Genomic DNA, 26,607 nt, shown 5'->3' with positions numbered 1-26,607 from the left:
TTATATTCACCGAGTTTGATGTGATCCCATTTCTATCTTTCGCGTATTTTCCAAAATTAACCGCAACCTTGTTTTCTTAGGTTTTACTATAACCGTGATTCAAAAGTGTTCATCAGATTTTCTGTTTAGAGGTACTCATTTGAATATTTTCTCCACTTGACATTATTCCGCGTCTTTTTTGATATCTAGCTTAAATGTTACGACATGTATTTTCGTGAGTCGAACTCAAAACCTTCAATGTACAAAATAATACTGAATTATGTACCTGTTTTTTAAAATAATTTGTCTTCCAAGAAACATTTGTGTATAGAAGTTTAGGGGAGTTGGCAAGTGTCACGTCTCACTTATCAATCACACTTCTGTAGCCACACTTCAGTCCAGAAAAAAATGTGAGGCCTAGGGTTTCAAGTCGCAACGGTAACTTTTTTGACCAATAAGTGCGGTAACATTTCTCATGCCGTTTTGGAGGTCACTCCACCCTCTAAGAAGCTCAACAATCATATCATTAGTAACGATTCATTACTCACAATATATAAGAAGAAATTTCAACTTCCAACTCCCCAAACTATTTCAATTTTCTGTCACCCATCTCATGAAACAAGCTGTATCAAAAGATTCAAAAGAAGAAGAAACAATATCTAGCACTTTCCACTCAAATTCTCTCTTCTAACTAACCCCCATTCCATCTATACCTCCCCGGACCCATGTGAACTATGTACACATTCGAGCCGAGCTCCTAGGACCACTTGGTGGTTTAAGGGCTCAGCTTCGAGGATAGGTACTGCATCAAGGCAAATGCAGGACACTAAAACTCAGCAGTACCAAATTACAGTGCAGTATATAATTTATTCATTTTCTAACATTTGTATCTGTAGGTGGAAGTCGCGGTGATGCCTGTGCTCCACCACCAAGTGCCGCAGCAGCAGATTCAACATGTGTAAGAAGATACTCGTAGATCTTCTTCCTTAGCCTATCAATGGTCTCTTCGGAAACTGCAGTTGCTTCTTCTGCATCTGTATTAGAACCAATACTATCCAACCAATCGTTCACACTCTTGAGCTGAGTTAACATTCCTGATATTTGACCATTATCTGACAGAGCTGAAGTGTCCACATCTGCATCCAGGAACCTCTCCACAAATTTCAAGAACCAATCTTGTGAGTGCAGTCGCAACATTTCAGCCAAGTCGACAGTCTCATATAGACCATTTCCTTTAATCCATTCAGGCAGAGGTTGTGCCTGTGGTTTTTGACCCATGGCTGATCCATCCCCTAGTCGTCGAGGAGTCCCTGGTGAGGCAACAACCTTGGAGCCAACTGTCTGGCGAACTTTTCCCTGGGATTTTGTCGTCCCGTTCTTGGTAGAGTTGTCTAGAACTAAGATGGGTTGAATTGCAGAGACGTTCTTTTGGTTTTGAGAGGAAGCCGAAGCTGGAACTGAGGTTGAACTGGACTCTTTACTATATACAGCGAAGGAAGACAAATTAGTTGCTAATGCAGCTTGTACCCAAGTTGCTGCCTGTTTCCGCCTCTCAGAAGTAACCTTTAGCACTTCTTCTGACGGGGTTTCTTCACGATCTGGGGATGAACCAGCTGGTGTAATTTTGGATAGAGAATCAGCTACTAGACGAGCATTATTCAAGTTAGCATGGAGGGCTAAAAACTGCTCCACTGCAGGCTGTGGATTATCTTCCTTGGCAGAGGTAATTAGCTCAGAATATATGCTGCATGACAAATCATGAAAACATAGAATGTCAGACAAATAAACTACAAATCTTAAGCTTAAAAAAAGGTAATATCAATCTACGCCACACTTGGAAGTGATTCGTTTGCACAATCAGATGTTTCAATTCTTATTGTTTCCTCGATCACAATTCAGAAGTCCAATATTAATCAACTGTGACCGACTCTTTACAAACTTACTTGCAAAAGTTCAGAGTCTTCTTCTTTTTCTTTTTTGGGATTGCTTCTTCTTATTGCAAAGTAGTCTTACATTATCAAGTCATCTTAGCATACAATGAGTAAATTCTATATCTTTCAAATATTAACCTAGTAATAGGTTATCAAAATGGAAGACTTGGTTTTGTTGATGTCTCAAAAACTATCTTTCTATCATACACCTACACTACCTATTTTTTTCTCCAGGAATGGCACAGCAAGCATCCTACCTAGCAAGTGGTGAACTACACGTATACATGATGTATATACTTTGAAGTTAAGCATTCTACTTTTTTTATGTTTTGTTTCTTTATATTCTTAAGAAATAAGTTCATTAGGAAAAAGGAATGTAAAGACAACTGAAAAAGAAACTCTTTAAACTTTCAAAGCTACAACTGATATAGCAGGACATTACAAATTACATGTACTCCAAAAAAAGTGGCTGAAGCATCCATACTTAGGATACGGAAACACAGCCACAGTTGGGTATCTATCACCTCGATACCCGGTTACTCATATGACAGTTAAATTCTCTCAGCTTAAAGAACAACTTGTACATCTAAAGCATTTGTATCCACATAACTTGCACGTTACTGCTACTCAGTATTTTTTAAGTAAAAATTGGACTCCAACAGTAACTTCTTTGGACGGCTTGTAACATGCACAATATCTCAAGAGAGTATAGGAGGAAACGGAAACAGGCTACCCAAGTACCCACGTATCGTATATGCAGATAGATGTAGGATTAAGATGAAATAGGCTAATGAAAAGAACTGATCAGGAAGTTCAACCGAAAAAGCAGCTGGAATGGAAATGGATTGCGTTGATCACAATAATCATCTAGCCGTGGCTTGGATGCTTAGGGATCATATATATGCATTAGACTACGAAAGTACGAATAACTGATTAAGAAAACCTAACAACATTCTAATCTTCCGTATCTTCTAGTTTAGAATGCTCAACCTCCCAGACCCTAGAATCTCGAGGACGAGGAAACTAGCAAATAGCTTGGCAGATACCATGAGGGGGCATGAACCCCACAGCACTAGGAGCAAACCATGGGCCTGCCCATTTCTACTAAATACTAACTACCGTCTCATCATTTATTACTTTCCTAAGGTGCTAAAGTAATAACTTGCCATAACCTTAAGGTTAAAAGCAGCATATCCAGCTTCATCAACCCCACATGTGACTGCCACCGTCCATATTTATCATCTTCACATTGATCCTTGCCTTCATGATAAATACATGCATAACCACCCCAAGATCATAATTTTATGTACATAAAGTAAAAAGAGTTTTCTTATTATCATGCAAACTGAACATTGTTATATCTGTTATAATCTAAGATGAACCATTGCTGTTCATATCCCCGTGTTTATGACCTGGTTCCACTACACTAACTAAATGCCTTACCGCCCCGGTACCCCACCACCAACACAATGATCTCATATGTTTAAGGACATGAATCTTGAATCTAGAGGGAAAATGGATTTTTCTTTTATCTCTGTCAAGCTCTGAAGCCTGAGAAACTTACAAACAGGCCTGTCTGATGAATTAAATTGCACCAGTTATTGCGATTTAAATTTCTTTGGGTTAAAATTTGTTATATGCTATCTACATAGCATACAACCAAATAGAAATTTACAGGCACAAAGTGAATCATAGCCTAAATAGGCGGAAGATATGCAGCATGTGAAGTGCTAAAAGTTAAAATTTGACCACAATAATTGTAATCAACAAAAGGAAGCTACAAGTAAATGAATTCAATGTCACTGGCCTTACCTCAAACACCGAAGTAAGCTCTCTGCAGTAGAAGCTTCCTGGATTGCCTCTATTGCTGCCATTTGTGCTGACTCCCTGTGCCTCAAAACTTCCTATAATGATAAATGTGAAAGTATATAGTAAGAGAAGTGCTAAGTTGCAGAACATAGTACAAATATAGAAAGACTACCATACCAAATAACATGTATGTCACTAAACTCACACAGAAGAGAGAAAAGTTAGCTGTTGCTTCGAAATAAATGAAACTATTGTTGAAAATTACGCTCCTCGATTGGTACAAAGCAAAACAAAGGAGTACAAATAAGGCAATATCATTATCTAATACGCAAAAACAATTAACAAACATGGTTCTTTTTATCAAACTTCAGTAGGAAAAACCTCTGAAATATGACAGCACTCTTTACCCAACGTAATGGCAGAAGGACATTGTAATTTACTCAATAAGCGGAAAATGAGAAGCTTTATGCAGTTAACTAACCAAAATCTAAGATGTTAGAGAAACTATACCTTTGCAAGCTTTGCAACTGATGATGGAAGCGAAGCCCATGGAAAACCTCCATCTGTCAATTTTCTGTTACTTAAAGGAACCTTGACCAAGTTTCCCGGAAATCCATTGTTAGATGCATCCGATGATCTCTTTCCAACGGATATTCTTGATTTAATTGACTTGTCTTGATCACCCATGGTTCCGTTTGCTGTAACTTTCTTTGTAGACTGTTGAACCTTATTCTCCTCCTTCAATGATTTTGCAGATATCTGCATTTCCTCTTTAGACGGCAATCTCTCATTTGAGATACTTTTCCTAGGAGCCTGGACAATGCATATTGTCAATAATTAGAAATTGTGCATAAGGGAAATAAAAACTGAAATATTTTTCTTAATCTTTTGGAAGGTGGTTACTGCAAATTCAAGAAAAAAGAACAGAGAAGAACTTTGAAACAATATAATTTTAGTATTACAGTTATTTGAATTGTTTATTGCCAGATTTAAATACTCTCTTACAAGAATATCCAGATGAGCAAACAAGTTCAATGACTGAATCAATATCAAATAAAGGGTGTATCCAAAAAATTATATATCAATTAAACCAGAAAATCTAGTTGCATCAATCTCATAACCAAAGTTGAAGCACAATAGAAACTTACAGATGGGCGAACTTCTAACTTCGAATCACGTCTAGTATCCCTCGATTTTGAACTCTCTCTACCCTTCACTTCCATATTTCCTTCCCAGCTCTTCCTTAGAGCCTTGGCCCCCATATCAAATCCCTGAACCAAATTCTTGATTGGGTTTCCGGATAATGATTTCCTCCCATTGGGACTTGGCCCACGAACAGAACTAGTCTTTTCTACACCTCCCACCTTAGCTGTTGCCTTTACTTTTCCCTGAGTCTTGACACTATTTGAAAATTTCTCAAAAGACGGTGGCAATGAATAACAACTTGTTGGAGATGATGGAATAGACCTTGAATTCAAGGACCTCAATCTGGCCAGAGATTCCTTCTTCACCTCAATACTCAATGATGGTTTAGATGGCTGAGACTTTGATCTATCAAAAGACCCGGGTTTCTTATCTAATTTCTCCTCCTTGGCACTGCTACCATTTGATCTTGCTCCACCATGACCACTTCCTAATACTTTAGACTCAGATTTCACTCTTTCACCATTCTTTGAACCTGAATTCGCATTATTGTTAAGAAACCCAAGAGAATGTGTTGCAACAATGTCCTCAGGGCTCCCTACACAAGGGTGTCTCCCCGGAACAGGCCTAACCCCATGAAGAATGGGGACCGGTGTAGCGGCTTGAAGCCGGTCCACATGAATGAACTGACCCAATTGAATCTTATCACTGAGAATTAAATCATCGTGTTCATCAGGCAAAGACACATAAGTTGCATGAGAGGAATCTGATACCTTGAGATAGAAGCCTTGGTTTGGGAAAAGCTCGCCCCCTGCCAGAGCTGGAACAATGCTCACAACTTGTAACAGAGACGACCTGTGCTCACCGGCCACTTTCACATCTGTGTTCATGTGCTGTAAAAGCTTGAGCAGCACACCAGGGACAAGATTCGCCATTTTTTTGATCTGGACACCCCTCACCTCCAACTCCAACACCGCATAACACAGAAGCCAAATACTCCTAAACCCAGATGAGAAAAGCCTCAAGATTGAAACTTTTCTCAAAGAACCTCAAACTTTTCTCAAAACCCAGACGAGAAAAACCTTCAAGATTCAATTTTTACACAAAACCCTGATAGGAAACACAGATTTGTGAATACCCAGATGGTGAAAAAAGCCTTCTTTCAACTTTTTCCAAGGTACCCAGATTGAATCTGTGGACTTTGACAGGTTGCAGAGATTGGCAAAATGGGAACAAAGCTTTAGAAGCAAATAAAATTTGATACCAAAGAAAGGTTTAATCACACAAAACACAAAACAAGGGAAACATGCATTGCACAAGATTCATGTTTGGTAGGTGTGAGTGTGCCTTTGCCACTAATAATGGTGACCATCCTTTTCAGGAAAAATATGAAAAAAGTTTGATTCTTAAAAACTCAAAATCATCAACCACTATAATATGAAGGGTCTTCGTTCATCAAATGGCATTAATGATTGCGTGAAGCAGACAACAAGAGAAATGAGTAAAAAGGACTCAGGGAAATAGAGGCATTTGGGGGAAAATATGAATCTCATAAGCAACCAAAATTGGGAAGAAGAACAAAACTTAGGAAACTCCTGCAAGAGTGTATTAGTTTCTGCTTTTTGGGTAAGGACGAAAACAAAACTAGAGACACCGGGGCTTATGGAGAAAATAACAGATCAGCAAAAGGAGGAATGGGAAGAGAGATAATTGAAGCCAGGCTTACTGTATGATTGAGTTTGAGTGTAACAAAGAGCTGTCAGTGTCTGACACAAACACAATACACACATGCACATCATAAAACAGATAGAAAAAACTTAGGAGGTGACCCACTATGGCTCGGATTTGATTCATTTGGTTTGGGAATGAATGTGGAGCCAAAGAAGCGGTTAAAGGGTCGCAAGAATTGTTGCAGCTAGCAACTACTGGGGGATAGGGTATCTTTGCAGAAAACGAAATCTGTATAATCAATTTTATTTCTATTTTTGTATTAACGTATTGAAATTTTTTTAATGGTTTCAATGCAATTTTTGGAGTACGGAATTTTTTGACTTGTATGGAAATGGAAGAGTATGCAAATGGGTGCATGTGGACGGTAAAGGATTGTTAGCATCAAGGTCATGGTGTGTCGGTTGTGCGTGAAAAAGTGTCACATCCCCAAGATAATAGCAGCACTGCTTCCCTTTATATTATTTGGTTTTCTAATGAGAAGAAAAAAATCATTGATGTTATTATATTTGAGACCAGAATCTAAGCATTAAAGAAGTGCTCAGGCAACTCAGTACAGCATAGCAAAGGGAGCTCAGATTACAAGACGTCGCTGTTAGGTGATGTCGGAGTTCACCAGATTTTATCAATGTGAATTCTCTCGGCAGGAGGCGGAGTTGACTCGAGCACTTGTATCGTTAACAGGTTTGGAGCCATGATCCAGTTAGTATGCCGACGAATGTTACCGACATAGGTGGCACTGCGTTGGCTGCGGAGTCTACAAGGCTGGATTGACAACCTTTCTAGCCTATGTTTCATTCTCTTGGTGAGTCTTGGACATCAGATTATAGGTCTGCCATATTGATCAACAGATGGGAGGTAGATGGGAGCTTACTGAACGAGATATTAGACCAGGGGGTGGACAACATCCTAGCCGAAGAAGCTTAGAAAATTCAATTAGTAAACATGGTCTATTCGATCTGGAACATAACAATAGGAAAGACTATAAATGTGCACAGAACCTCTGCTCGACTTGGTGGCTCCAGCACACATTGTGGGAACTGGGATGTGCTTCTCACAAGTTTAATGTGATTTGGGTGCTGTGAAAACAGAGGTTTAGCTTGTAAGACTATCTAGAAGACTAGAATCAAAGTTCAAATTTGATGTAGATTGTAACAAAATTTTCTACAGAATGCAAATGTAGCTATGCGGTAGAAGCATTTATGTGCACTTAAAAAACAAAACAAAAACAAAAGATCACAAGGAAAAAGAAAGGGCCATGAGGAGCCACACTTCATTTTATCCCTTCTACAGAGTTATAATGTATGCTAGACACCATAATCGGCCATCTCAACTAAGGAGCTATCTTAAACCACCTTCAGTCTTCATACTAGCCTGCTGAGAGACTTGATGAGTAACTTCAAATTTTTTCTTGTAGCCTCATCACCCGTGAATCCCAAAATATCAGAGCTAATGTTCTGCATTAAGTATAATAAAATTAAAAGAAGAAAACAGTTTTGTAAAGGCTCTATGACATAGGGATAAGAACAAATTGATATATAAAAAATAGGATCACCTCAATGTTCTTCATGGTGAAAATCAGAGTGTATATGGACTTCTGAATCAGTTCCGTGTTCTCAGGGGTCATAATAGATGAGTGCACTCTCCTGCAGAAAAGGACAAGGAGACTACTTAATCCGTATTTATTATAATTTGCTAATCTTATTACAATGATGCTCTATATCATTATAATCTGGGAAATTAAGAGAAAGATATTCATATTTATCATGGTTTACTGTAAACTTTGATGGCACAAATCATTGGAATGTGACTATTTCGATATTTGGAAGGCTCATCATAAAGCTAACTGAAAACACCATGTTATAATCAGTTCCTTGAAGCACTGCACTGTAAATCTAAAATGTTTTAAAGCAAAATTTCTGCAGCATCCATATAAAATTGAAGCCCCAAATCACAATACATCAAGTAAAGTAACTGCATTTATCTTGAACAAAAAATCAGTGCCTTCTACTTTAAGACATTATGTCATACATGGAATTCGAAAATAATTAACCACCATGGAAATACAGATGAAAAAGACACATAAGATCTCTAATGGCATTGGACATCAACTATTGCTATAATAATGGAGAATGTTTATAACACTCGGAAACAAAAGTCCTCTGTTAGTTACCAACTGATCTTGAGAGAAGATACAATATTATAACATAACTGGTGAAGAGCAATGTGCATAGTACCATGTGATATAACTAGATTGAGATAATTTACCTCAAATCTTCCGAGGCTTGCGTAAGGCTTTTGGTCAAAGTCTCAACTTCCGTTAGCAGACCACTATCATGAATCTCAGCCAACAAAGGTTGCACATCTTCAGCCATGGCTTCGATCTGAGGCATCACTACATCAGAGCCATTCACTTGTTCATGAGGGCATATTAAATGTATAATATAAATGGTGAATCAGCTGATAGTGAGAAGCAAACACCCAGTTTACACTTTACACCATATGAACTCTGGAAGGACATTTAAATGTATGATACTGATGATGAATAAACTGATCTAACTAAGAAGTAAACACCCAGTTTACACGTTACACCAAAAGCACTCCAGCACAGAGACATTTAGACACATATTCATTATATTACATGCAACTATAAGGCGAGTTCCAAGTTCAATACAACAGAAATTTCTGATCCTTGTGACCAAATTGACAAAAACCTAACACATCCATATGTCCCTATGAGAAAAATAACTCTACAAATGAGAAAATTACATTGATGAGGGTTTTGTTTTGAAAATGAAAATTTAGACACTATCAACCAGTCAATATATTAGAGGTTCGCACTGAAGGACGGAATTGACTGGAAAGCATATGAGTTACACATATTGTAGTGTTCTACAATCTAGAATATTTCAAGCCATGTACATTCTATTTTTCAAATCTTATGTCAATACATGTTTATACCTAGCTACGAAAAGAGGGTGGATTAATAAACATCAAGTAAGACACCTTTTATGACAACATAAAGTGAAAACTTATCAGATTGGGAGTCTGATAAGTCTGCTACCGATGTCTGCGTAAAACTAAATTTACCTTGCATTATTAAATGCGGTTAAAGAATGTAGAAACTTTAACACACACCTTCATTTTTAAAAGCTCCATAATAGTTATAATGATTTGAATGCTACTTACATAAAGAATATGTAAAGAATGGTGAAAATTCTTAAATAGCTGGAAGAACGGGAATACTTGCAGACATTTCTTTTAAGCATGAAATGATTTAATCACACACCAACACTCATTGTTAACGGACTTTGAAAACTGTGCAGTGATTTTGAAGGCTACTTCAACGTCTATTAAATAGATATGCAGCAGCATTAGAACACTGAACATAAGTAAAATCCTATTGCAATTTTCCCATTGTGACATGAAAGGGAGTATCTTTCACTGACTTCAGGACCCTCCCACATATTTGTAGGTGTCCCATAGAAAAGTCTGAACTGATTACATACTTATACTTTGGATTTTAAAATCTGAAGCAAATACAAATGACCCCAAGCCCTCATTAAATCAATCTATATGAGAAAATCTACGAGTAAATGAATGGTTCTAAATATCCTTCTCTTAAGAAGCAACTACATGTAACAAGCGTAGAGATCCAAGTAAAAGGATTGAGGGAGGAAAAGAAAAGGAAAGAGGAAGGGATTGAAGGTCACCAACTGAACAAGAAACATAAGAGAGGGCACATCACACCTTTTTCAGCAGTGGCTTTGCCTCTTCTATAACAGCTGCAACACGCTCAGCAAGTGAATAGGTGTTCACAATACCAATCTCCTCCACTTCACGTCCCAGACGGGTGAATATGCCTACCAATGCATCTAAACTTACCCCTTGATTTCCCTTCATCTTTTGCCTATCACATACAATTACACCCTCTTTGTCACATTCAGGATGAAGAGGCCCAACTGAAACATTAGGAATTGGATCTCTTGGTGTAATGTCAATTCTCGTTTCCATGAGAAGACCTGACTGATTTACCTCAATCAGTGAATTTCGAGGTATGACAGTTTTATCATCTTCAACCTGCAAACATAGTAATCTCATTGTCAGACAATGTTGTGTTTCCACTTCAAAAGATATAGGAATATTATGTCAATGAGCCATACCTCAACAACAGCTTCGATACTTTGCAAGGACGAGTTGACACGGATAACATTTCCAACAGTGACCCCTCTGATCCGCACTGGGGTTCCGGTTGCTATTCCACAAGCTTGAGTAAACTCAAACACAGCGAAGTACTTCCTGAATCTAGAACGCAATTGATAACCCCTCAACCAAGCCAAACTGAGTGCAAGGAGAACTGCCCCTGATACTAGAAACAGCCCTACCCCGCCTTCCCATATGCTTCTATGACCAAACCCAAAATCACTCAATGGTCGTAATGTTTGCCTCCAAATAGTACGAGGAGCATCTAAAACAACTGCAAGTATATTCCTTTCTCTCTTGGAAGAGGAGGGTGGTTGACTGTGTCCAGTATTAGCAGATGTAGCCCTTATCCGGGTTAGTTTTGTTGACTGTTGAGGAAGATAAGGCAAGCCATTTGAAGAAAAACGTGACAAGGACAACATTGTGGGGCATGTTGAGACTTGGACCAAAGAATTCCCTATCATCTTTTTATATAGTCCAGAAAATGGCTTTTACGACTGTTGCAACTATATCAATACCAGTTATGCTCACTTTTAGGTTGGTACAATCCACAAACGGTTTGAACGTACAAATCTATAAAAGGGCTTCACTTTCACATGAAGCTGAACTACAGAAACTACCAAGCATGTGTAATCCCTACAAAACAGAAAAAGGATTACTAAGCGTCTCCATTTCCAAGTGGCAATACTGTAATGAGATGAAAGGCAGAGAATTTCAACTTACAATCTTATTTCTGAGATCGAGATTCTAAAATAAGAGCAAATGAACACAATACTAAACAATTCCCTCCTCTTTTTTGTTCCCCATATTTTCTACAAAGACATGCAAGTAATATACAGATCATATAAGTAGCTATATAAGTAGCCATATTTATGTTTTCTTTTGAACAGTTTCTACTACTTATTTTCATACTGTACAGAACCGATCAACAGTACAAACAAATATAAAATACTACAATTTCTTTGTTGGATTTAATTCATGTGATTTTCGATGAACAATGATGATTCGGCATTACAACTAAACTATAACCGATTCCAAATCTCAGCAAAGAAAATAACCACATAACATAAACACTAACAGTCTAACATGTCACAAATACTCCATAACATGAATCATAAACCTAACAATAACCTATTCCAAATTCCAGCAAACTAGCAATACAACACAACACAGCAAACACATTTTCGCGAAAACTCGGTAACAAGAAAATCATAAGCATAGTAATCAAACCCTAACAAAGCCGCATTTCCGTACTAAATCAGCAATCTATACAGCAAATACACAACTCCAGTGGCAGAGTAAGAGAGAGAAATGACGGATTACCTGTATCGGCAACTGAATTGTGGATTCGGGAGAGACGAACAGAGCCTGAAACAGTAAACACAAAACACACACAAGAATCAAGAATCGGAAACCAAAACGAAATCGAGAGAGATTGACTTGCAGTGGAGTTGCGAGAGAGAACAAAAGACCGATGTAACCCTAGAAATCTAAGGCAGCGATGAAAAGGGAAACAAGGATTAGAGACTTGCCTGGGCAAAAAGGGTCCTGCAGCTCCCAGAGAGTGAAGAAGAAGAAGAGTAGTCAAGACTCGAGAGCTGAAAAAGAAGGCGTATTGAGAGAGGTGCTGAGGCGGAAAGCTCGGAGGGCCAATTTGGGAATTGAAAAAAGCATATCGTATTTACTATTATGTAGTAGTATGATGAGATCAAATCTAAAATGGGCTGACCAAAATTAGCAGAAACAAAATGTGATGGTTGACCATAAAAAAACAAAAAAAAAACAAGAAAACACACACACACAAAGTACATGATATAGAATTATAGATGATAGTTCCCGATTACTATTTTCATGTCAATACTGAAAAGACTAAATTAGAATGGGTCTGGTTCAAGGACCATATTATTTTACACAACTTTTTACATTTGTTTCTGATCATTAGATCTATTTAAATTCAATGGTTTTGATTAGTTTTCCTTATGATGTGGAAATGACATGGAATTAGTTTTGATTTCTCAACCAAAATATATATAAATACACATTTTATAAACACAATCAGAATCCTTTCAAAAATAAACATAATTAGAATAAAACTTTTAAAAATACATTGAAGAAGAAGAGAAGATCGAGTTGTGTTCTTGAGAAAAAGAAAAAGTAAAACTAGTTAGTGTGGTTGATCGGCGAAGGTTTGGATTTTGAGTGGAATGTAAAAGTTAAGGTTTTTAAGTGAATTGAATCAACTGATGAAGGAGGTGCTGCATTAATAAATAAGGGCTGGAGATTGAATTTGATGGTAACAATCTTCAATTTGGGGACAAATTAGTTAGAGTTCATGCGTGATGGTGAATGATAGGATTATTAATCTACTGTAGAAAATGATAAACAATATAAAATAAACTAATACAAATTGATCTTCATTCCATAACTACATCAGATAAGTTTACAGCATATATAAAGAGTTCCAACTCCTATAGATTAGAGATAACCGTCAACTAAGATAACTACCTATAGATTAGTGATAACTGTCTACTAAGATAACTATCTAGAGATGGGCCAAAGGTTTCTACAAATGGGCTAAGCCTTTTACAGAACATAGATATTAATATAACTAGTACAACAGATAATTGAGATCAATGCTGCCCCCTTGAGAAGCAAGCCGACCACTGCTGCGTAATAAGCCAATTAGTCACTTGAAATGTCATCTACAACGACCTCTTCACCATGAACCAGAGACGCCAAAATAGCCATAATCGGCTTTTTACAAACATGTGACCTCGACCATTTCTCATCATAACTAAAGCAAAGACCTTGAGCTCTTCTTTCCTGATGATCACGAGAAGACAACTGTCTGAAAGGAGTTTTGGTGAGTACCTCTTGTTCGTGGGTGTGGTGCAATGAACGAGTTATGGAAGAGGCGAACTGAGAAGCCTTAATGTCAACAAGCTTCGCCTCATACAATCGAGCTAGGCGTTGGGCTGTCGCCAAAGTGTGGGGCTCCATGACAAGAACATCATGTCTAATTTCAAGTTTTAATCCACCTAGAAAAATTAGTAAGGGTTGTACCTCGGTCCAACCATATGCTCTAGAGGACAATTTTGTGAAGGCCATAATGAAATCATTGATAGAAGTAGTTTGCTTTAGATGAGACAATGTAGTTTGGAAGTCTGTGGTAGTACCAGCCCCATGATGCTCCAAAAATGTTGTAGCAAACTAATTCCATGTAGCCTTTGGATTTCGCTCTTCAAAAGTATTCATCCACATGCTTGCGTCGGGACCAAATGAGAAGCCACCGTTCCAATGTACTCATGAGGAGGAATTCGATGAGACCGTAAGTATCGTTTTGCCATTGTCAACCATCCTAATGCATCTTCTCCATGAAATTGTGGCAAATCCACCTTTGGAGGTTTGAAATAAGGAATTTCATAATGTGGTTGGTTGGTGTTTGGATGCAAATTTGGGTCATGGTGCGGTGGGTAATTTGGAGGAGGTGGTTGGTTCATGGTGTGAGTTGTAGTAATTGTGGAATTTATGGAAGGAGCAGAAGAAAACGTTGGTGGAATGGGACGTTGGTTGTGATATTGTGGAGATAAAGATGGCATCAAACCAAAGGTAAATGATTGGTTTAATGGAGTTGTGTTGAATGAATGAGATGGAGAAGCAATTTCAGTATGGTTTGGTGGTTGACGTATGGTCATGGCTTGCACTAACGTATTCTGTAGTGCAGCAATTTGGGCAGAAATTTGATTTTGAAAAGAAGCTTGGTTTTGATTGATGGTTGCAGAACTTCAATGGTATGATGCAATTATTCCAATTTCAGTTTAGGAACTTCTTCTTGTGCAACAGAAGATGATGGTAAGGTTAAAGTTGGGAAGGATTCATCGGAGGACAGTGGTGGCCAGGACAAAAGTAGATGTCGATGAAGTGGGTGGAGTGGAGGGCTTTGAGGAATGTTGGTTTCGCGTCGTCGGAGCCATTGTTGGCTCTGATACCAGTGATATGATTATTAATCTACTGTAGAAAAGGATAAACAATATAAAAGAAACTAATACAGACTGATCTTCATTCCATAACTACATCAGATAAGTTTACAGCATATATAAAGAGTTCCAACTCATATAGATTAGGGATAACCGTCTACTAAGATAACTACCTATAGATTAGTGATAACTGTCTACTAAGATAACTACCTAGAGATGGGCCGAAGGCTTCTACATATGGGCTAAGCCTTTTACAAAACATAGATATTAATATAACTAATACAACAGATAATTGAGAAGTAATTCCATCAGCGAACCACATGATATTGGTTGATTGGTGATGATATCTATAATTATAGCCTTATAAGAACTCTTAGGCTGAAACATTGCCTTCAATTCGTGAGGATGTGACTGTAATCAACTGTAATATTACGTTTCGACCTCCGACGAGAAGGTAAACTGCATGAAAACCTCTTTCCAGCTTCTTGTATCAAGCGCACTCAAGTTTTGGATTTTTCACTGTGCAAGGTTGCATGGCAATTGCCAATGACATGTCCTTTGAGAATCTCATAATATCTTATGGTTTTTTTCTTTCTAAAAGGAATTTCCCGAAAAAGATGATGGTATGATAAATTTCTGAGCTTTTTTTTTATGTTCTAGTTCTGATTTTTAATTACAGAAAAAAGTTTAATTAATATTTAGGGTGAGAAAACAAAACTAATTCCATGTCATTTCCACATCATGAGAGAAACTAATCAAGGCCTTTGAATTTAAGTAGATCTAATGGCCAGAAAGAAGTGTAAAATAATATGATCCTTGAACCGGACCCAATTAGAATAATGTATATGAAGCCTTGCCAACTTATTTGGGGTTCACAGTATTCTAGAGGCATCCTAGACTTGAATGCTAATGCTACACAGTTGGAGGATTTGGAGGATGGACAACCAACAGGGTATTACATCCTGTTTTTTTAGACATGTTTATAATTCAGCAAGTACATTATGTCGACTTAGTGTTTGAACACTCATCTCACTATTTAGAATGTAAGAGACTTCATGATGAAAATGACTATATGAATCCTACTGCTCTAAAACTTGATTAAGAGAAATAGAATTGGTCGAAACCATCAACCTATCAAATTAAGAATTTCAGATGTTAGATATGACATCAATAAAGAAATTTCATATCTAACAAATCTTGACGGATTTTGTGCATCATGCTTAAGCAATCGTTTACCTCTCTGCAATTTTTTTTGCATCATGATTATTATGTCGATTATTTCACTGCTCTGCATCTTTTTTGCATCTTGATGGGTTTGGTGTATTATGATAAAGCAACTGATTATCATGTCAATTGTTTCGTTGCTCTATATTTTTCGCATCTTGATTGATTTTGTGCATCATGCTTAAGCATTTGATTATCATGTTGATTGTTTCACCGCTCTGCATTTTTTCGCTGTTCAAGTCAATCTTATTGTTCCGGTGATAAGTTGCTACATTTCGATTCCTTAACAGCTAGTCAGCTTGTTAAGTTTTAATTAATATTTTATACTGACGTGCTCGTCACCGGGCGCACAATTTAAAACTTTTTTTTTATCAGAATGTAGTATTGGCAAATAGGGTTCGATCAATATGGGGACCTAAAGGGCGCTCCTGCAGTCACGATTACACTAAAGAGTCAGTAACTATAAATATTTACAAGTATTCATTTACAAATATACACATGATACAAGGGTAAAAAAGGGGGGGGGGGGGGGGGGGTTGGAGAGTTTGTTCTAACATTCCTATGAAAAAAAAGTAAAGACAGAATCTAAACTAATATATACAAGTGATCGACTTCAAGCACACACAAACATATAAAATCATGTAAATAAATTGTTTCAATCTACACAACCTAAAACCATGCCAATCAAGAATGATGAAACAAATTCAGAATTACACATCGTAGCGGTCATGCAACCTATAATAATTTGCTTAAGTATCCTATGCTTTGATCAGCTCCAAACACAGAAAATTTCATGCAATATGTCATGTTAATATTTAGCGCAACCATACAACATATAACATGAATCATTAAGTTCACAGAAGAATTCGAACATGTAAACAAGTTTATCTTAGCGCTTAAACAGTTCACATGCAACTCATGATCAAAATCTGACCCATTCCCATGAATCTAAGCTTATAAACTTTTGCCACTTAATCAATCTATGTTAGCCTTAGCGGTTTAACACAGATTAATGGAACTACCAACCCTGTAGAAGTTAGTAATTCATAAACCGGATCACAAGTTTTCAACATCAAGAATGACACGAAAATAAGTCAAGTAAATCTCATAAACAATTCAAAAACACAACTTTATAAATCTGATATAACCATATTCTCAACATCAATCTCAATCCAAAACGCAGGAGTTCTAAAAATCTAACAAAAGAAAATACTACATAATAGAGAGAAATCGATTGAGGCATTGTTACACTTTTTATTCTCCGAAGTGACGTTCTGAAGAACACCAAGGTAGAGCAAGCTTCAATGGATGGGGGCTCTGCTGTCTTGGAACGACAACAATGGAGAGAAGGCTATTACGAATTTAGGCCAGAAGTTTTTGTGCGTGAGAAGTGATAGAGAATGCCTTGCTAGGCTCCTCTATTTATAGGAGAAACTCCTCTTTGAAACTTGATCTCGTCCCTCCATCAAATCTTGATCCAACGGTCTGGGATAATTGCTCAAACTCTTGCCATAAAGGTCTGGCACAATAATTCTTTGATTGTAGCTTGAATTGCAACCAGGTGCATGTCTTAATCAGTAAGAAAATCTCCTCCTTATTTTATTCTGCGTCAATCATATCCTTGAGCAAGATTTTCGATCTTTTTCTTTCTTGATGCACACAGTTAATCCTGCAATTTATGGAAATCAGATTCTGACATAATTATGGACCAATTAGGAATTTTAATAAAAGGAATAACAGATAAGCTCCCATATTTTCTGATTTTGAATCAATTAAGTATTCATTGATTTGAGGAAGATTCCCATCAATGATTTGCAGCCAATAAGTCCTTGTTTGGGCTCCTAAATTTCGGCCAGAAATCTTCAGAGATTTTTGATTTCCTTCTTTGCTCTAACGCCTCCAGCAAGTCAACTCTTTAATTTCCTTTCCTTCTTTTACTCAATTTCCTGTCTCACAAGAATAGAAGGTTTCTCAAAATGATTAAGGAAAGTCAGAATAGGAAAGTTTCACATATAGTAAGTTTCCTAAATCAAAATAAGAAAGTTTCTTAAAATGAAATAGGCAAGTTTCTCATTTTGAAACAGGAAAGTTTCCTAAATGACTTATCCTTTGATTCACTCATTTTTGCAACTTAGTGAGATTCCTTGCTTGAGTCGGACTTGTTTCCTAGTTTGAATAGGATTTCTCTTAAATTGTCAATTTAGCTTCCTTTTCTGATTTTCTGCTCTTTTGCTTTCACACTCACAAAAAATGTTAGAAATGATATTATTACAAGAATAACATAGCTAAATAGGGCAGGAAACACATTATAAACATAAAACTTTGTGCTCGTATCATATACTTGGTTACTATGGCTACGCGATACTCCGGATACTATGGTTACTTTACCCGGCTACTATGAAAACTACTTTTGGTTACTAAGGTTACACGATACTCCAAATGCTATGGTGTTTAATTATATCTAAAATATCCCTTAGATAATATTGAAAGAAGATTCACGCTTGCTTCAAAAACCATATACATCTTGAAAAAAAAAAATACAGCCAAACTAATAGATTTATGAGGGATAGACATGTCTAGGTCATGGTGGTACTTTTTCGACCCATTCATGTTTGAACCTTCATTTGGGATCCTGATAGTTTTTTCGGTCTTGGATTCAGGTTTGGTTGTGCTGCTATTGGCCCTCATTTGCATAGGGTGATCTCAGAGGAACAAATTAAGGTGATAGGCTTAGCTCCTTCCTTACCAGCATCATATTTTGGCTACTTGGAACAATTGCTATTGAACTCAATTTTATGTAGGGTTTTGATTTTAGGGCTTTTAGAAAAATCTTTCATATATTGTAGGCTCTCGAAAAAAGGAATTGAAATTCACACTCCTAGTTTTCCAATCCACATTCCTCATTTCCTTTTTTGGTTAAAACTTTTACAAAAAGACAAAACAAATGTGACTAAAGACAAAATTTAATTTGCTAAAAAAGGAAATAAGGAGTGTGAATTGTAAAAGTGAATTGTAAAATGAAGTGCAAATTTCAAATCCCCTCGAAAAAACGTATTATTTGTGTAATTTGTCTCTTTGTTATTCGTGTAATTTCTCTCTCTTACACCTCCTTCTTCATTTTCTTTTTCCTGCTTCAAAATCTTCTCACTTTCTCAAGAATCTCAATTTTCCCATGAATAAACACACCAGAAGCCGAATCCGAAAGTTTTTTCGATCACAATCACAACTCCAATTCATAAAATCCCAATCACAACACCAGAACATTAGAATGTTGATTCGAGTTCAACCCCAGTTTCAATTGTGGAGGAGAAAAAGCGGATCGAGGAGGTGATGGGGATGGGGTTTGAGATGCGGGTGAAGAATCAGGTGATTAGGGTTGCAGACGACATCAATGAAGAAGCTTTGTTGAGAGGAAAAGTAGAAGATTTTGGTATTATGTTAATGATATTATATCTTTGTATCTGTAGTTATACATAAATTGTTTTTGTAATTATTATTGATGCTGAAATTATTATGAGAATACTCAAAATTTTCAGAAAACTTAGCCAACTCCAAAAATAATTTTTTACACGAAAACCTGAAAATCCGATCCGATTGAGTTCGGATCGGGCTTCATCGGTTTCTCATGTAAAAACAACCGAACCGAAAATTTCAAGTTCGGACTCGATTTTCAAAGTTTAAAGCCCAGACCGCCGTAAAACAGCCTTAATTTACTTTGCTAGATGACCGAGAGAATAAAAAGTATGTAATGGCAAGTGATGACCAGAGGTTTGGGAGGTCCGTTTAGCCCTCAGACCGGCCCCAGTGACTTCAAAACAAATCTCAGATACTGTGGAAGAAGCAGATAAGACCCCAAAAACCATTACTTTTCCAACTTAACAAAAAGTATTGAAAAAGAAAAAGTTATTAGAAGCCTGTATTCGACTACAATACACTCACAAAAGATATACACTCTCTCCGTCTCCCTCGCTCATTGGTGAGTCAGCTTTATACTCTCTCTCTCTCTCTCTCGCTTTTTGTTGATAATCTCCACTGGGTTTTTGCTTTTTTCGCTTACCCTCCTCTAGGGTTCTTCAATTTCGCGGAAAATATTAGCTCCCGCAAATTGAATCATAAAAAAAAGAAAGAAAAGGAAACCAACCCAAATAGTAACAAAGTGAAACAAACCCACATCACGCGTTTCTTGCTGGACAAGCTGTTGCCGATTCTCTCTGACTCTGACTGGTCTTTCTATGATCCTTATCTGTTTAATCTGAAATCGTTGAATCAGTGCTTGGTACTTAATCTGCTTTTGGGTGTTTTGGGTTTTCTGGGTTTTTGATCATTTGTTGCCAACACTATTAATCTTTGTGACTCTAAACTGTGTTCAAGTGTGTCTTTGAACTCTGTGATTGTTGTTGTTTTTGCAGTTGAATGATTTGAAAGTGGAGTGTTGTGGAATCAATTGGGTGATTGTTGCTCAAAAGGGTACGTGCCGATTGTATTTTTTTTTTGATCATAGTATGGCATCATCTCATGGTAATACTCACTCTGAGGCTGAAATTAAGGAACAAATAATCACTGAATTCTATGCTAAAAGTTTACAAATTATTCTCGAGTCGAGGACTCCTTACATGTCCTCCAGAAATTATAGTGGGGAACAAGGCTTGTCATCGCCTTCATCTTCCTCTTCGTCCTCCTCGAGTGTGAGGCCCAGGGATAAGTGGTTTAATTTAGCTCTAAGAGAATGCCCTGCTGCGCTGGAGAATCTTGTTATCTGGCGCCAGAGCAATTTTGAACCTATGGTGGTTGATGTGGTTTTGGTCCAGAGACCAGTTGGTAGTGATTCGGTGGAGAGTTCGCCTAAGAGGAACTTGTCATTGAAAGAGCGGTATCCGAATTGTTGGAATTATGAGCAGGAAGATTTTTGGTGTGAGGCAAAGAGTGAAAAGATTATAGAGAGATGGGTACTGCATTATGATACTCGTAGGACTAGAGAAACAAAATCAGGGAGCAGGAGGTCAAGCAATAGTACTTTACAGATGTTGTATAAGAAATCGATATTACTGTTGAGGTCATTGTATGTTACTCTTAGGCTTTTACCTGCTTATAAAATTTATCGCGATCTCAACTCGTCTGGCCAAATTCTTCCATTTACTCTGGCTCACCGGGTGGCCTCTTTTGCTGAGCCCTTCACATGTAGAGAAGATGCAGAAATGCAGCGGTTTGAGTTTACCCCTGTGGATACTGCTTGTGGTAGGCTTTGCCTTTCAGTGTTGTACTGTTCATCGCTTTCAGATGTAAGCTCTGAGCCATCAACTCCTATGTCTCCCCAAGTTATACCAGACTATGTTGGGAGCCCATTGGCAGACCCACTTAAAAGGTTCCCATCCCTTCCTGTGTCAGGATCATTATCACGTGCCACTCCATCATCATCTCCATTCTCTAGGCGTCATAGTTGGAGTTATGACCATGGTGCAGATTCACCACCTTCAATTTCCTTCTCACCTTCGCCAACACATTCAGAACCTCATGCTTCAATTTCCCACCCACGATCTCGCCATTTCCCACCCACAAGCTTACCACGTTATCAGCCTGGAACATCTCTTGATCATAAGAAGGATATAGGTTTTTATGAGTATTATCCTTCACCTGGCTTTTCTCCTGCACTGTCCCCATCAGCCACTCCATCATTGCCAATCTCTATTCCTGGCAATCATGTTTCAAATAATCCGGTACGGTCTGAGAGTGCACCATTCAGTGCCCCTGTGGCTAAACATGCTAGTTCCCCTGCATCATCCCAGAAGCTAAACTTTCCTCCATCTCCCCCCCTTAGGAGTACTAAAACTACGGTTGGGACAGCTGTTGAAAAGGTATTGCATTCGCTCATCAAGTTGAACTTTTGATTTGTATTTTATGTACTATACTTATGACTCTTTATTTATTTATTTTTTAAACCATTGTAGTTACTCTCTTTTGGGAAAGGGGAGTCTAGACAATGTTCTGGGCTTAAGATTTCATCAAGCAGCTCGCAGCAGATATCCTTTTCTAGAAGCTCCACTAGGTCTTTTCCTGATGATTTTGATGATTCGGAGTATCCTTGCCCATTTGATTATGATGATGATGTGACAGATCCCGGTAGCAGGTAAAATATTTTGTTTTTATCAAGTGAATATAATAAATATAATATATCTGAATTAATTCACTTTCTACTCGTTGATGTGTGTGTGTTTTTATTGTTGTATAGTCTGATACATAAATTTTAATTTAAGGGTCGATTACTTTGGCATATTGGCTGCACATCTCTTGACATGCTTGCTACGTCCAGTGGTTGTAGCTTTGAAAGACAATTTGAGATTAGTAAGACAGAAATAAGAAATAAACAGGCTTTAAAATATTAGTCACTCATGGTTACATTGTTCTTAGTGTGCTCCCTCATTTTTCTTACATGTGGGGGTTTCCATTTTAGTTGAATCCATGAAGTGATTGGGAGATACTGACAATAACTGAGATATGCTTGCTTATTGCAGGAAGACCCCTTTGTTGTTGTGTTTGTGCCCATTTCCATTTTTTCATTTTAGAAGTATTGATAGTGCCTTATACAGTAGTTGTTTCATATGGAGTAGAGAGCATGATTTTTTTGTTGGATGTTGTTAATTGACCCTTTAAGGTTGAGCTGTTTAAGACTTGATCCTATCTAAAATTCCCGTTGCCTTAGATTCCTCCTGCTTCTACTTCTGTTCCTCATATAGGATACTCAAATGTGGCAAATAGCTAGTTGGGTACCTAGAGGGGGTCTGGAGTATTGAGGATTTGAGGATGATGTGTTGTAATTTTGCTTTGTTTAGAAATTACACTCTAAAGCTGGTTATCTTAGTTTGGAGCACGTGTTGAGTAATATAATGAAGGAATACAAATCTGTACTTCTTTGTATTGCAACAGTGCTTATGATTAAAATGGGTGGTTTGCACTTGGGGTCTAGTACACTAGGTGGGAAGGCGAGTAAAGGGTAATGGATTTCACATATTGAGGAATTTTAGGGTAAATAAAAACTTTGGCAGCTAAGACTTTGACCGGAGTTTCTTTTGGCTAGCTGAAAAGAACTGAGGAACTCCTGAAGAAGTCTGGGTTTAGGAGCGGAAATTCTTGATGTTATCCATGAAGTTCTTGATTTTTTTTTTCTTTGTGGCAAGGTTCTTTGACATTATGTAGACCTCATGAGCTCACTTATGGACTGATCATGTGTCTGCTATGGATATAGAAATGAGTCCAAGTTTGAACTCATCTGTTGTCTACTACGGTTATAACTGCCATTTACGAATTGATAATAATATTTTCATGGAGCTACAAAAGAGAAAGAGGTCCTTTGATTATAATATACAGGCATTATGAGCTAAAAGGAGTTCATCATCTGCACATATAACAACTTTTGATTTTAGCTGAAATATGGTGTCATCGTCTTCTTAGCATGTAGTGGTTCTGGTCATGGCTTTAGTATGGGCTGCTTTTAGGTTCTCTTGATGTTCTCGTCAAATTCAGTTGCTGCTTTCATATCTATCAATTTTATTCTCTAATATTTGAACTGAATTTTTTTCGCTGCCCCCAGACCCGAATCCTTTGACCAAAGGCATGAGCCTGGAGGATTATTTCCAATTACGAAATCCCAAGATGCTGCTGTTGGTGCGCTTGTAAGAATGCTAAAAAAAGCCCCACCTCTTCAGCAAGAGGTCTCTGATTCAGTAAGTTTGTCACAGGACTGCAGGCCTGAAATATGGAGCGATATTAAACAAGAGGCCAATCTCTCTTCTGAGAGACCCGCACCAGGTCACCCTGCTCATTCCTCAAGTGTTATATCTTCAGGGCTCGTAACATCAAAAACTACAGCTGATGCCTTAGAAGAGCTCCGGGGTTACAGGGATATGAAAAACTTGTTACTGGCGCAAAGTACTAAGTTTCATACGTAGTCCAGACATGCTCCTGCAGCCTTTTTGAACATATGTACAGCGTTTTGGTTCGAGTGTTAATGGTTTAATGCTATATGGCTTAAAGAAACTAATATTTTGGCCTCAGCTCTCAGTTTGTATGTATATACGTAAGGGAAATATGATACTGTAAGCTTGAGGATAATGTTTCATTTGGAGCGCTACGCCTTGTTCATAATTGTCAAATATGTTTGTTGGCTTATTAGCTGCTCACTAGTTCTTTCTTTTGCTTCGATATGTAGTTTTGTTAGTTATTGTGCTATTGGTTGTATACTTGTATATGTATTTTGCATAGGTAGTGGAATAATGCAGCAGCTGATTGCTCTGCAGGTTTTAGACCACTTCATTTGGTGTTCCAATCACACAGTTTTGTTTGCAGGAGACAGATAAGATAGGTCCAAGCTTGTCTAAACGAGTTATTCATCGAAGCCTAATATTTCAATTTTCTTATTGCAAGTTTGCAACTAGCAAGTTCGAGGGATTCCTAAACACATATTTGGCCACCAATTCCCTAAAGTAAGTACCCAGTCTTCTACAAGGACAATCTTTATTGGCTACTTCAAGTGGACTCAATTCAATTGCATCTGGATGTTCAACTGGGTTTTAGGTCTCTATGAATGGGCATTTGTTCAAATTTTCACCCAAATTAGAAATAGTCAAGTCATCGAGATGGATCAAATTAGTGCATGAACCAAATCAATATGACATGAACTATCTATGTTCATAATGATAAATCATGGTTGTGAAGACCCTTAATGATTTCCAGAATGGTCCTAAACTTTGCAGACAGACTTAATAGTAGAAACAGTTATGCCGAACTAGTTCAAATACGAACTAAATCTGTATCACTTATACCACCATTTATATTGATAAATCATGATCATGAAGACCCCTAACGATTTCCAAATTGTTATAACGTCAGCTTCCACTAGGATGCCTGCAAAGCCAAATAATAGCCAATGGAATGTCGCAAAGCCAAATAATAGCCAATGGTATGTCGCAAAGCCATCTTCAATCCTAAACAGAACACCGAGTGTTCTACTCTAAGGAGATTACCAACACCCGAGTGTTGATAGAAACCAGATATTTCAGCAACGAGATTGCCTCATTTTACTACCGTATAATCTTTATATACGATTTTCGTTGGTACCTCACATACCCTTGGTCATTTGCAATGTGGACCAACATCCCCTTGATCTTCATGCCTTGAAGAAGAGAGGCATGTCATGTGATGTGAAGTTCCATGTGAATGGTTTTCTCTAGTTCGAAAATTAAAGAAATGAGAAGGGTTGGTAATCTCCTATAACTTTACAACTTAAAAGAACACACACACACACACATATAGAGAGGATTTTTACTATTAAAACTTTCGATATAAGTTCTAAACAAAAGTTCGAGCTAAAAAAATTAGTTTATAATTGATTCTTAGTTAACCAATTAGCATATGTAAGTGGCTGAAGCTTGTGTCTTGGACTATAATCCAGCTTAATTTGTGCAATGTATCCAGTATGAAATCTGTATTTTAATCCTGATTTGAACTAAATCAACTTTGAATTTTTTTGAGGAGAAACTAAATCAACTTTGAATTGTTGTTCTTGAGGAAAATGAGAAACTATATATCATGATTTTCAAAAGCCTAAATGATAGAGATGGACTACCTAAACTACACTTTGCTAATTTGTTTTAGTAGGCCTATATCGTGTAATTTTTTATTTTTTTTAAAAACGTTTTATTAATAACTCATACATATGTCCATGAGGTTTGAACCCGTGATCTCAAAGTTGTTAGTTAAACACCTTAATCAACCAAACCACGGCTCACGGACCACCTATATCGTGTAATCATTTGACTCTTACCATATTAAACAAACCCTCCTAGTCTAGCTCATTGGTGCTTTGATGTTTCTAATTAAAATACAAATGATAGACTTATGTGAACCATTATTACTTGGAGCTAATTAAGTACAGAGAGTAAGACAAGTTAGTTAACCAGATTATTCCATTCCATTGATAGGCTATAAACTGCATAGTTATAATGCTCTATTATAAGACAGATGCATGGATACCTACAAAATTGGAAAAATAGTGTATTATATGAATGATGGATGAACTTTCAAAATGTTCAGGACATATTTTAAGGGATAGTTTAAGTACTTTTTTTATTTTGATAATTTAAGTAAATATTGGATCATTGTAAAAGACAAACCGCGGTAGGAAAGTAAAAGAAACTAAAAAAGCTATGCTCACTAAATTGATTGAATGAGATATAAATCGTAGGAATCTTAAATAGCGTAGTAATATTGTTTGCATTGAGTATCTTTCACAAAACCTTCCTAGTGTACGTATTACAATACCAATTAGTACGTAGGAAACTACGTACATTATTGAGCTAGTTTTACTAGCTTTTTTTTTTTTTCGTTTTTGCTGTTGACAAAATTAAGAACCTTCATTGAGAACACTCAGAACAGCAAGAACAACAGAAAAAGGAGAAGCTGGAAAACTCCATTTTACAGGAAAAACGATGCAGGAATGCAGCTAAGTAGAGAAGCATTACGTACTTGTTTGCAAGTTGCAAAGTTGCAACCCAACTTGCTCAAAATGATTATTTTCTTGTTCAGGGGCGGATCCAGGAATTCAAACCGGGTGGGACTTG

At 37.3% G+C, this 26,607-nt stretch overlaps 3 protein-coding genes across 3 annotated transcripts; 1 reads left to right on the top strand and 2 right to left on the bottom strand.

Moving 5' to 3' along the window:
* Positions 1-705: 705 nt before the first annotated feature.
* LOC101312186 lies at positions 706-6,179 on the bottom strand. Its single transcript, XM_004306541.1, has 4 exons — positions 4,868-6,179; positions 4,230-4,532; positions 3,723-3,814; positions 706-1,723 (listed from the first exon to the last, which is right to left on the bottom strand). The coding sequence occupies exons 1-4, from the start codon at positions 5,795-5,797 to the stop codon at positions 850-852; spliced, it is 2,199 nt and encodes a 732-aa protein (XP_004306589.1). The 5' UTR covers positions 5,798-6,179; the 3' UTR covers positions 706-849.
* A 1,534-nt stretch (positions 6,180-7,713) lies between these two features.
* On the bottom strand, positions 7,714-12,351 carry LOC101311898 (protein TRIGALACTOSYLDIACYLGLYCEROL 2, chloroplastic-like). Its single transcript, XM_004306540.1, has 8 exons — positions 12,326-12,351; positions 12,117-12,161; positions 11,517-11,605; positions 10,754-11,429; positions 10,341-10,670; positions 8,859-8,974; positions 8,146-8,236; positions 7,714-8,047 (listed from the first exon to the last, which is right to left on the bottom strand). Exons 4-8 carry the CDS (start codon positions 11,255-11,257, stop codon positions 7,955-7,957), a joined length of 1,134 nt encoding a protein of 377 aa, XP_004306588.1. The 5' UTR covers positions 11,258-11,429; positions 11,517-11,605; positions 12,117-12,161; positions 12,326-12,351; the 3' UTR covers positions 7,714-7,954.
* Positions 12,352-20,076: 7,725 nt separating this feature from the next.
* Positions 20,077-24,178, top strand: LOC101311606. Its single transcript, XM_004306539.1, has 4 exons — positions 20,077-20,270; positions 20,404-21,846; positions 21,940-22,118; positions 23,580-24,178. The coding sequence occupies exons 2-4, from the start codon at positions 20,497-20,499 to the stop codon at positions 23,935-23,937; spliced, it is 1,887 nt and encodes a 628-aa protein (XP_004306587.1). The 5' UTR covers positions 20,077-20,270; positions 20,404-20,496; the 3' UTR covers positions 23,938-24,178.
* The last annotated feature ends 2,429 nt before the right edge of the window (positions 24,179-26,607 follow it).

This window comes from Fragaria vesca, linkage group LG7 (genome assembly GCF_000184155.1).
Source record: "Fragaria vesca subsp. vesca linkage group LG7, FraVesHawaii_1.0, whole genome shotgun sequence".
Classification (NCBI taxonomy): Eukaryota; Viridiplantae; Streptophyta; class Magnoliopsida; order Rosales; family Rosaceae; genus Fragaria; species Fragaria vesca.
This window is presented reverse-complemented; position numbering and strand designations above follow the sequence as displayed.

Coding starts and splice junctions, on each gene's coding strand:
- LOC101312186 (XM_004306541.1), bottom strand. CDS start 5,797: ATGGCGAATCTTGTCCCTGGTGTGCTGCTCAAGCTTTTACAGCACATG. Junction 3,815..4,229: donor CAGTTGCAAAGCTTGCAAAG/GTATAGTTTCTC, acceptor TTATCATTATAG/GAAGTTTTGAGGCACAGGGA. Junction 1,724..3,722: donor AGCTTACTTCGGTGTTTGAG/GTAAGGCCAGTG, acceptor TTTGTCATGCAG/CATATATTCTGAGCTAATTA.
- LOC101311898 (XM_004306540.1), bottom strand. CDS start 11,257: ATGATAGGGAATTCTTTGGTCCAAGTCTCAACATGCCCCACAATGTTG. Junction 10,671..10,753: donor GTATCGAAGCTGTTGTTGAG/GTATGGCTCATT, acceptor CTATGTTTGCAG/GTTGAAGATGATAAAACTGT. Junction 8,237..8,858: donor CAAGCCTCGGAAGATTTGAG/GTAAATTATCTC, acceptor CCTTTTCTGCAG/GAGAGTGCACTCATCTATTA.
- LOC101311606 (XM_004306539.1), top strand. CDS start 20,497: ATGGCATCATCTCATGGTAATACTCACTCTGAGGCTGAAATTAAGGAA. Junction 21,847..21,939: donor TTGGGACAGCTGTTGAAAAG/GTATTGCATTCG, acceptor AAACCATTGTAG/TTACTCTCTTTTGGGAAAGG. Junction 22,119..23,579: donor GTGACAGATCCCGGTAGCAG/GTAAAATATTTT, acceptor CGCTGCCCCCAG/ACCCGAATCCTTTGACCAAA.